Below are 11758 nucleotides of genomic sequence, written 5' to 3'. Positions count from 1 at the left end.
CCCCCTGGATGAGTTGTTGATCCCTTAACTTTTTTCTTAGTGCCATTATCGGCAAATTAAAAACTCAGCCGATTGCTGTACTTTATATAACATGGAATATGCCAGTTGTTACGCTAACACACTAAACCATGAAGGGGAACAGCAGTTGGTGATCAGTGTAACTTGCAAAATACTAACACACTAATTTGTCGATTTGCTCCCAACTCACTAGATATTGTTCAACAAAACACAGCATGTGCAGAATTGTAATTTTAAGCTAAATGTTGATTCAGTTTACTGCAGATCTGTTTGGTTGTTCAGGTGGAAGTGAACCTCTAAGAAGCAGATTATTCATTTCAAATTGCCACAGATGCGTCTTTGGTTATTGTGTATGTTTGTCCTGTCACAGGTTCAACTACATCAGTGTACATGTCACTGAGCCTTCAGTTTACGTTGTATTAACAGTTTACTTCTTAGTTAAGTGAAACCTGAATTCATTAGCCTCAATCAGAACCCTTCAAAACGACTGAGTGAAAGTGGAGGAACAACCCGAGTCAAAGCGTCTGATGAAGAACAATGAATGAGAACAGGACATGTGACACGGCGCAGGGACACATCATACTGGGTCATGCTGCTCTGGGAGATTTATTAAGTGAATTTTTCATTTTTTTGGTTTTTTATTATGTTTTTCACTTGCGCTCCTGTCAGGAGTGGAGTAAATGGGACAGTCAAGCAGCAAGAGTCACAGTTCATCATGATCATCAGCATCAGCATCATCACCGTCACCACCATTAAATATCATCATCATCATCATCATCACCCTCATGATACCATTATAATAATCATTGAACGTTTTTCCTCGAGCTAGAAAATAATTTACATCACATTGTTTTTACTGACTTTTGAGACCATAAACATTCCAGCAACACGCTCAGGGTTAGGGGTGGGTAACAATCAGAAAAGCATGACTTTTTGCATAGTATTAAATGAACAAAGACATTGAGTTCTTTATTTACAATTATTGTATAGATAAAAAAAATATCATAAAAACAAGATGAACACTTAAATCACTTACCCATAAATGGTATGCCAAAGTGTTATCTGTTGGCATTTCTCTTTTTCTTTGTTCCACAAACTGCATGCTGCTAAATACAGTACATCGAGGCAGGTGAGAGTATATTGCAAAAAGTATCATTGATATCATCATTATCATCATCAGCATCATCATGGTCATCATCATCATCATCATCATCAGCGACGTCATCGTCAACATAATCACTGGTTGTTACAGAACGTGTGTTTTCATTCGAACGTAATCACGAGCTTTTTGAAGTGGTTCTGACAGGAGCAGTGATCGATCGCACACAGCCAATCAGCTGCTTCGGCAGTAAGACTCATGATGGTGCATGATGGGAGACGGAGTCAGGAAGAGTTTCCTGTTTTCACACCAGTCCGCATAGAGTTTGTCATTGCTGTATATTTACAAAGATTATTTTCAAACTCTGCGTCTTTGCATCCTCTTAAAGCTGAACGTCCTCTTGGATGTAAAAGTGGTTTCGAGAATGTTGGCTTCAGTCTTTCTTTTCTTTTTCAATTGAAAATGCTGCTGCAACCGCGATTGTAATGTGTTTTTGTTTTTTTTGTTTATTGTTTTTCTTGTTTTTGTACAGACAAATAAACAAATAAATTGTCAAGTTAAAACATTGGAAAAAGGAAAAAAAAAACTAAAATCAGCTTCTAAGCAGAATATCAGAATCCAGACTGGTGTTTTTCCAACTTAAATAAGACAGATTTTTATTCAAATGGTCCATGTCAACGTTTTCAACACGCCTGAGCTGACTGGTAAAGCTTGTGCACCCTCTCCAGATGAACTGATCCGATGGGGAATGACAGAGGAGGAGGATATAAAAAAAAATAGAAAGAAAAGATAGAATTGCTCAGATAAATGATTGTACATACTGTTGTAGTATATAGGATTTTTTTAAGTAGAAAAATTGTACGTTTTTTTCTAGTTGCATAATGAGCCTATCACGTCATGCTTGCCAATGACTTGGGTTAGTACTAGAAATAACAATAGTACAGACTAGTTAAGTGGCCTTGTCCTTCTGAGTGCAATAAGACTGGGTAAATGTGCCCTCTGTATGGAACCTCTCTCTGGTAATGTCTGATTGGTCAAAGCACGATAAATAGTTCACAACTAGTGAGTACAGTCGAGATGCTAGAGTACTGGAATATTCTGTGACGGCAGGAAGACAAGCTTGGTTAAAACACATAAAAGCACATCTAGAATTACACCACAGAAGTTTTCATTCATAACCAGATAGTGCAGAAAAGGAACGTCTTTTTTTGTATATATATATAGAAAAAAAGAGTCAAAGCAACATTCCATTTTTGTTGTAATTTTTTTTTGGTCAGTTTTTCCTTTTTCTTTTTGAGATGTTAAAAATGCCAAGAGCTTTGTGAGGCTGCACGTGTCCGTCTGCTAGAGGAAAAACTATTCACGAAATAAATCAAAATTAAATAAAAAATATAAGATAAACAGCACAATATTTTCAAATTTAAACCAAACAAAAAAAAATCAGATTTACGTGCGATGCAGAGAATCCAAATGTAAATTTCTAATATGACTCGATTGCAGCCTTGTGATGATCACACAGAATTTGTAAAACATCAAGTCCTTTTAACAAACGGAGACAGTTCACTTTAAGGGTCCTGATATCAGCTTTTGACTCGAGCCCTGAGCCAGGCCAGCGCTGAAGCACAGAAGAAAAAAACACAATAAAAAAAGAAAAGAAGAAGTAGAAGTGAAAAAAAGAGCTAAATATTTCCCCCTCTGTCACAAAATAGGAGGCCTCCGTTTAGAAAAACCAAAGGCAGGCCACTCCAACTTGATCTCAACAATCATATAGAGTTATACTAAGATTCCACATTTACTACGTATCCCATTATATTTTGGTTTCTTTTTCGTTTGTTAATCCTCTAAAAATATCTACATTATTTGACAAGATAGCAGGCAAATTCCAGCACATGGTTTTTCAGTAATAACACACCAACACAGCTCTGGTCCTTCTGAGCGTCGGCTTCGCCTCCCTCCGTCTAGAAACCAGGAAGTTTATCTCTACGAGGTTGTAAACAAATTACATTCTCTTTAAGACATAAATAAGTCAAAGTATTTCGAGCCATTGAAGCAGGAACAAGGCAACATGCCGACAAACAAAGATAAAACTCTCTCTAAATATATTTATATGTATTTATATTTATAGAATATATCCCATAAATGCTATCGTCATCATTATTTTGTGTTCCTCTCTTTCCGACAGGTGCAAAACTAAACTGTGCAAGTTGAGCCCTACCACCTCCTTACACATATCTGTGTCTATGTATGAAAGAAATTTTTACAGGCGGGTACATGTTCATGCCACACAGACGAGGGGACTTCGCAGGCCGGGAGCTCAGAGAAGCCGTCTTTAAAGTAGTAGTTCGCCGCGAGGCCCGAAGCCCATCAGAACCAAAGAACCCCAATAAAATTAAAACCCCTTTTAAATAAAACTTGGGTAATGTACATTCATGCAGGAGCAACAATAATAATAACAATAATAATCAGAATCAGAATAATAACAATGCTCTTCAATTTAATTTAAACTATAATCAGTATTGACAATGTTGTTGTTGAGGAGAGGGAGTGTGAGCGGAGTTTGAAAGTCTGTCCTGTTTTGTGGTTTTCACTCCTCAGCAGTGTCTCCCTCCTTATCGTCTCCTCCCGGTGCCACGAGGGACACAGTTCATACACATGTGCAGTCAGCGGCACGCTTATACAGTACATGCTAACACGCATATAGTCATACAAACCACCACTGCCGCCACTGTACACATACAACCATTAAAGCAGGATGGCTGTGTAGGATTTGTGGCTTTGCTGCGCTTTTTTGATTGTATGCTAGTTAGTTTTTTTTTCACCTTGCTGTATTACTTTAGATTTTCTCCATTTCGAGAGGAACGGAGAGCTTTAAGAGCTCAAGCTTAAGGGGGACGGACACGTTGCCACAGGACCTGTCCTGCGTAGGTGGTAAATTGGGGTCTGAGGGGGCTGGAGGAGCAAAATTCAGCTGGAACTGGGGGAAATTTGGGGGTTGATAAGGTGTGAGGTTGGGTTTAAGGTCTGGAGGGAAATAGGAGGAGGCACACCCAGACTTCAAGGAGAGGCGGTCGAGAGGTTAGAGCTGAGGTCTTGGATCAGGGTTAGAGGCTGGTCTCCAGGCTGTGCAGAGGGCTGGCGGGGCTGGAGGAAGCGGCCGATTTACTGGTGTCGATGGTGAGGTTGATGCCACTGTCGATGGCATTGTTGTTCTTGTTGGGGGACGAGGGCTGGCTGGAGTATATCTTCCTCCTCCGAGCGGAGTCATCGTCCGTGTCGTCGATGAGGGGGATACTGGGCGTGGAGTCTTCTATCCTAAATTCTGGGTGTGTCATGAAGTTGTGGATGGATGTTCTGGAATCGGGTTTTTCCAGGCCTTCATAGAGGGAGCTACGGAATGCATTCACAACGCGGATCTGTCGTAACAAAGGGAAGAAAGAGAAGGAAAAACGATGAGAGATGCGGACAGAGATTAAATGGAAGGGTTGGAGGGACCCTCGGGATGAAAGAGGAGAGGGGGAATGGGAGAGAAAGGGGGGAGGGAGGGGGGGGCTCTCATTTGAGGTCAAATAGGTGGGGAGGGAGGAGAAGGAACAGGAAGAGAGAAGGCAACTGCAGTCTGTGTTCAGCTTTCACAAATATTACTACAGTTCACAAGTCACTCAACTGTAGCGTGCACTAAGGTAAACCTCAAGGAAAACAATCAGAAAAAACACGACAAAATCATACATTTCAAGGAAAAAAACAAATTACGAAGCAACACAAACGCTCGTTGTAAGTATACGCTTTAGTCCAATGTGCTGTATACCTAGAAACAAGCCACGTTAATAAATGGAATGCTCACAGAAAAAATTAAAAGGCGAATATCACATGCAAGTTTGAAGAAATCTGGTGGACGAGGTAAGTAAGAAGGAAGGAGGTTAGATCTGAGAGATCCAATCGGGTGGTTTAAAAACTTCTGGAGGCACCAGAGCACCGTCTGGGACAATATCCACACAGACTCTGGATGAGACACACAAACACACACATAGCACAGGGTGGGAGAAGCATGGTCACCACACAGGGCGATGGAGAGAGTCTGCACAAGGAGTTTGGTTCAACACAAGCATCGCAGTGTAACACTCTCAACAAAACAACACATCCAAATAAAAACAGTGGCAATGAGACGACGAGCGAATGCAGCAGGTTCATATTTCATGAACACAGGAAGTTAACACGAAACACAAATAACATGCAACAAGACAACAGGATGGTGAGGAAGTGGACACCAGCACACAGACTGCTGACATGAAACACGACAGTGAAATCTATGAAAATAATAGATTTAGTATCAGTGGTCTGACGGTCAAAGCACGTTCTCAACTCCATGCACAAGTAAACAATCAAGTATAGGCCCCAAACAACTAGAATAATTAATGAAGTAATTATCTATCACCATGTATCTGTCGGTTTCTTCAGGTAGGTGATTATGGGTTAGGGTTGTTTGTTGTAAATCCTGACTGTGTGTGATATCGTCCAAATGTTGTATAGGAATCATTTGGTTGTTAATAAAATTATTTGATGTTCTAAAATTGATTTGAATCAACAGCACTCTGGGTTATACAGATAGGTTGATATCATATTATCATTTCTGGAGGTTTATTCTGTGTCAAACACATTTTTAAGGATTTTTGTGAACTGAATAAATTTAAATCCATAAAAAATATGATGAAATCTATTAAAGCTAAATTTAATCCACTACTGAAATACTCGCTCTAACAAATACTGACATGTTGGTGAAAATGCTATTAAAATTGTTGATGAAGCAAAAATTAAGTTATGACAGACCACCGAAGAAAAAAGTGGCAACAAAAACATATTTCCAGGATCGCAGCTAATTCTTATGATTTTTATTATTTTAAAAATAATTAACATTTTATGAAATGCACATTATAATTTCAAAATTCTGAAGATGAAATTATTTTGCCAAAACAAATTCAAAATCCCAAACCCCAAAATGAATCAATTTATATTGACATGAGACAGGGTAAAATGTCACATTTTGAATGTGAATATTTTATATTCATAATATCATAATATGGTAAGTATAACCCAAAACATTTTTTGTTTTAAACTCCAGGAAATATTGTATACATTTATCATAGTTTTTCCCTTTTCAAGGGAGGTTGTGCAGATAGAAATGCTCCTTTCTTTTTCAGTAAATAATAATATACTAAGCACCCCAGTGTACTGTTACGATAAAATATGTTAACAGTACAGAAATGATATCGAATTTTACAATGTATGGGAATACTGTATATTTTCTATTAACTGCAGCACAGCAGGTTATATGGAGACAAAACAGAAGAAAATAATAAGAGGAGCCTTTCTGGATGAGTTCATGTGACAAGATGTCTGACAAGTAACACTGATGGGGTGTCAGAAAGGGGTGGGAGGGGTCGAAACTACACTGCTGCTGCTGTAAAGGATCTATGGCCGTAACTATGGCAACATGACAGTGAGCTACACTGACAGTATGAAGTGACGAGACAGGTTGAATTATTGTACAGTACAATACTGCTTTACAGTGTTTCCCCTCCATTCCTGTTCAACGCACCCTGAGCACAACAGTTGGGACCTATATTTCTATTAAAACACTTCCTCATCGAATACTGTAGCTTCTTCATGTTTTCTAGTCACTGCAGATCATGTGTCGGCTGCAGGATACATTAAATAACCTGTAAATTTAGCTTGAAGTCAATCCAGAGTGATTTGCCTCATCAGTCGTGAACTCACACATGGAGTTAGACAACAATGCAACACTATACTTGAATGTTTACCCACTCCCTTGGTGAGTTGATTGTCATTAGTTCACGTTAACGTCTGTCAAGACATAAAAAATGGGAGGGTTGAAGGATGGGATGATGGATGGAGGGATGAGCAGAGGGAGACAAACTCACAACCTGAAATGTCACGCCGTGGGTATCACCCTTAGTCCTGCGCTCCTAGCACTCTGGGGAAACAAACACACATCCACCAATGAGAGGACAGTACACCCAAGCATGGCAGGAGCCATCAAGATGAATTTTGAAATCCAGTATGAACAGCAAAAAGACAGAAGAGAGAAAATGAAAAAAGCAGATAGCAAGAAACAAAAAAACAAAAAGACAAATCTTCAGAGGTGCCAACCTCAAACAGAGATCATCACACTAATTTGTTTGGAGAATATATTTTTTTTAAACTTTTTGTTGAGAGCAGGATGACACCTCTGAAGCAGAGAGAGCAGAGAAGCTGACTGACAGAGATCGGACTCACGACCAGTAGTGGGAGGAGCAGTAGCAGCAGTAGTGCTTGTAGGAGAGGAAAGGGCATTGGACAAGGACACGTGACTAGGACTAGAAACATTGGTTACATCCTGGGTCTGGCTGGTGGTGGATGATTGGCGTCTCAGAGCCCCCGCCCCCTGAAAGGAGGTGCCACTCTTGAAGGTGTTGACTACATCAATCTGTGGGAGGAGACCAGGGACAGGAGAGGACAAATGGCTGCTCAGAGTGACAAAGACCAAATGGCAACACAGGTCGACAGGCTGGGTGATTCAGGTGGTTAAAGGGATTGTCTCAGTCATGACATCATGTGGGGGTGTCAGAGTGTAGTATCCCCTTAAAGAAATGGTTCAACTTAAATGGTCAATTCACTCACTTTACAAACAACAATACAAAACGAACAACATGTTCTCTATCATCTGTGGTGTCAAGTTTTGGATTTAGCTGTTCGGTATTTCAGGTTTCTGCCTCAACCCTGATATGAATAGAATGCTTGAAAGTTCAAAGTATTAAATCAGCAGCATTTGTCTCTTGAAACAATGTCCAGCTTACTCTGCACAATCAAACGATGTAACGATGAGTAGATTTCATGGGAGCTTCTTTCTACCAAAGAAATAGTCCCCAAGAAAAAAGAGAGTTCTACAGAGTAACAGTGACACTGTTTGTGGAAAGAGGTGTTAACTTTTTCTGCTGAAGGAAAAAACTAAATTCCATTCGCCTCAGTTAAATAAGTGACCTAGATTTTAGAAATCCCAGACACAAATACCTCAAACCTGAAACAGATAAAACCAGCACCAGAAACCGCTTGAGGTGGGTACGATATTGTTTTTGGGGGGGTCAATTTGGGTGATTTGACTGTTTCAAAGACAAGCTACTTGCAGTATGATTGGGTTGGCTTCATCCTGGACCGTCCCTGAGATGAAGTAACTCAACACCAAAATCCAAAACAGATGCAAACTCTCCTGAATATCACAGTGATAGGTCTGCAGAGTTGATAACAGTGAGAACATATATGTATATTCATATTTCCAGTTGCTTGTCACCATCGATCTTCCACAGATCCGCGCTGACAGTCACATCGAGGCCAAACGAGAGGACGCTGCATCTTCATGAACCTAGATACGTCATCTTGAAATAAAATAACTTAATGGCTGTTACTTACTAACATATTCTCAAACATAACGTAACATTACACAGGACTTCTTCTTGGGGGTAAGGTAGCAAGGTATTGGCTGATGGAAACAGATTATAAGACAGTAAAACATAAAATAGGCATGCCAATAAAACTTGGTGTATGTTGTACCTTTACTGGATAAACAAAATCAGACATTTTATATTTTTGTCGCCGTCTATCCATATATTCTTATTTCAGGAAGAATCAAACCTGCCAAATCTTTCTGGGAAGTGAAACAAGCAAATTGTAACATACAGTAGGAAGTGAACTTGTGTTCTCACCTGAGTCTGAATACGATTGAGTCCTCTGAACCAGAGTATCTGCCCTCTCCTCAGCTCCCTCTCTGCGTGGTCAATCTCCTCATTATCTTCATTTCCATCGTCTTCTGGTAAATCATCTTTCTTGCTCAACTGGCCGGCCCTCCGCAGGAAACGCAACCTGCTGTTGGGTATGGTGGATATGACCTATCCCACAGAGAAGACAGGACATTGGGTGAAGAGGGAAAGGCGTCATCTCACCGTAGAGATGCACAGACAGAGAATACAATATGCCGACAGCAGGATCATATAAAGACGGAGGATCAGATGTATTTTCATGTTACCTGGCCCCAGATAAGCTCTCCCAGTCCGAGGAAAACACACCACATCCACTTTTCCAGGTCCAGAGGTTTACAACTGAATGGCTTCCCCCCGAACTGCACAATTACAATCTGCACAATGCAAAGCACATGTCAGACTCCAAAAACATGACAATAAAAGGTAGACTCTCATTAGTCTCTATTTAAAATCTAAATCTTTGCGTCAGCTTACCTGCACAGCGAAGGTGCCAAAAACAATTGTGCAGAAGATGGGGTTCCTGAAGATACCGTCAAACACGTTCCTCTCTCCGTGGATTTTTCGAGCGTTTATCTCATTAAACAGTTGCATCATTACGAAGGCGTTGAAGATGATGGTGTAGTGCTCAGATGGAGGAGAGTGGAGAGGTGCATTACGGCCGCTGTCGATGTCAAAGATTTTCTCGCCTAAAGGGACAATAAAAAAAGACAAATAGTTGGTTGCCCTTTACAAAGACAAGGTGCAGAACTGCCGAGCAAAATTACAGCGCGTACCAACAAAGAGAAGAGTGAAGATGATGATGAGCTGGTAGATCGCGTGTCCCAGGATGTTCTTCGTCATGGTGCTGGAGATGAGGGGCTTGTTGCGACCGTATGGCTTCCTCTTCAGCAGAGCCTCTGTGGGAGGCTCAGTTGCCAGAGCCAGGGATGCAAAAGTGTCCATGATCAGGTTCACCCACAACATCTGCACTGCCTTCAGAGGAGAGTCCTGCAGATATGCGGTGAAAAATTGCAAAAAGTCTCAATAACTCTTAATTTTGAATCCCATACTAGGTTGCAAAAATACAGATCCAATCAGGATTTTCCATTTCGACGACCTCGGTGGTGTCAACGACGGTGGAGTTAATGGGAAAGGTTTTGGGAATGTCTGCTTATTGTACCAGACAAGAAGGCTGGATATTTTATTTCTCTATAATTGCTGAAACAACATTTCATGGACTCGCTTTAGTTTTGCAAATCTCATCTTTTCCTTGAGAGATAATTGTTGAGAAAGCTCGTGAGAAAAAGATGTTCACCCACCACTTCAGACCGCACTGACGCTTTGTTGAAATGACATAATCATGTCAGATTCCCACATTGACCTTTTCACTGTGACCATTCTGTTGATAAAATGTGACTCGCTGCAATCTTGAGCAATGCTTCTACTTTTTCTTCAACGAAAATCATTTTCTTTTTATTATTTTTCAAGTACTCTTTTCTACCCGAGCAAAAATTTTACCAGGACAGAGATTGGCTGAATTATTGGTGATTAAAGAAAAGGTTTAATTATCTTCAATATTTGTGAAACACGATAGATGGAAAAGTATCAACCTATATCAAATGCAGTGTTTGATTTCTTGTGATATGTGTTTTCATGGGATGTTGCATATAACTTTTTATCTACTGTACAGTAGATATAGTCACATGTCCACACTCACACACACACATAATCTGACCTGTGTGATGCAGGCACCGGTGAAAGCGACTATGACGGCCACAACGTTGACAGTGAGCTGGAACTGAAGAAACTTGGAGATACTGTCGTAGACGTTTCGGCCCCACATCACCGCCTTGACGATGCTGCTGAAGTTGTCGTCGGTCAGGATGATATCTGACGCTTCCTTGGCCACATCTGTACCAGCAAGACCCTGGAAGAGTGCAGACACAGTGCAGTCAGAAACAAAAACAGGCTTCTATTACACTTTACGGTGGTTCTAAAATCCCCAAAATAATTCCTCAGTATGCCAGAGAAAAAAATTGCAAGAAATCTGTCGAAATAAACTCTGCAGCCACTGGACAAACACTGGAGTCTGCTCTGATGATGGATAATGATGATGCAGAATAATTAGGGTGTGTTGGTGGTTTGATGACTCTCAATATTCATGGGAGGAGCAGGACACACTTCCTGAGTGGTAGTAGAAATTGATAGTTGTTGTTGATGAGGGTTACTTGAGATTAAAGAATTTGGGAACCACAGCGTTATGCAATTGGCAGTGAGGAGGAAATGGTGTAGTGCATTATCTAAAGTAATTCATTGTTGAGAGGAGAAATCTACAGCCAATGAACAAATACATACAATAAATTTGGGATTTGCAGAAAGAGCAGAAACTGTATTTGGTTTATTTTTTATTTTCTAGCAGTCAGTGATCTGCTGCAGGGAACTCAGAGCTCAGAAATCCACTAGGGGGAGCTGTTAATCCACACAGCCTGAGGCAAGAGTTCCTGAGAAGGAACCCCGAAATGCTGCAGAGGTGAGGAAGACGTCTGCGGATGTTGACTGAGATCAGTTTCAAAACAAGGCAAACAAGAAGAAGAAAGACACATGCACGCACGCACGCACGCACGCACGCACGCACGCACGCACGCACGCACACACACACACACCCACACAGAGGATAAAACAGAAAAGAGGGGCTGCTTACCATGGCGAAGCCGACGTCAGCTTTCTTCAGAGCAGGTCCGTCATTGGTCCCATCTCCTGTCACAGCCACCACCTGCCTCTGCGCTGTCATAGTGCTGTCAATGATTCCTGTCAAACACACATACAGTGGTGCATGTATATTGAATGCAGCATT

General features: G+C 40.8%; 1 protein-coding gene across 7 annotated transcripts in view; it reads right to left on the bottom strand.

Moving 5' to 3' along the window:
* Window positions 1-600: 600 nt before the first annotated feature.
* Window positions 601-11758, bottom strand: part of atp2b2 (ATPase plasma membrane Ca2+ transporting 2) — a 119792-nt gene continuing 108634 nt past the window's right edge. For 4 of the 7 annotated variants that reach the window (XM_035152919.2, XM_035152918.2, XM_035152924.2 and 1 more), the window contains 7 exons: window positions 11606-11712; window positions 10640-10831; window positions 9699-9912; window positions 9400-9611; window positions 9192-9299; window positions 8872-9054; window positions 601-4530 (listed from right to left, as the gene is read on the bottom strand). In XM_035152919.2, the coding sequence (XP_035008810.1) occupies window positions 4219-4530; window positions 8872-9054; window positions 9192-9299; window positions 9400-9611; window positions 9699-9912; window positions 10640-10831; window positions 11606-11712 (1328 nt within the window). In that variant the 3' untranslated portion in view covers window positions 601-4218. Of the gene's footprint in view, window positions 4531-7056; window positions 7107-7408; window positions 7599-8871; window positions 9055-9191; window positions 9300-9399; window positions 9612-9698; window positions 9913-10639; window positions 10832-11605; window positions 11713-11758 lie in introns of all 7 variants that reach the window. The other 3 variants (XM_035152925.2, XM_035152923.2, XM_035152926.2) reach the window with 3 other exon arrangements.

The sequence above is a fragment of the Hippoglossus stenolepis genome, chromosome 3, assembly GCF_022539355.2.
Source record: "Hippoglossus stenolepis isolate QCI-W04-F060 chromosome 3, HSTE1.2, whole genome shotgun sequence".
Classification (NCBI taxonomy): domain Eukaryota; kingdom Metazoa; phylum Chordata; class Actinopteri; order Pleuronectiformes; family Pleuronectidae; genus Hippoglossus; species Hippoglossus stenolepis.
The sequence above is the reverse complement of the archived record's forward strand: the minus strand, read 5'-3'. Positions and strand labels throughout refer to the sequence as shown.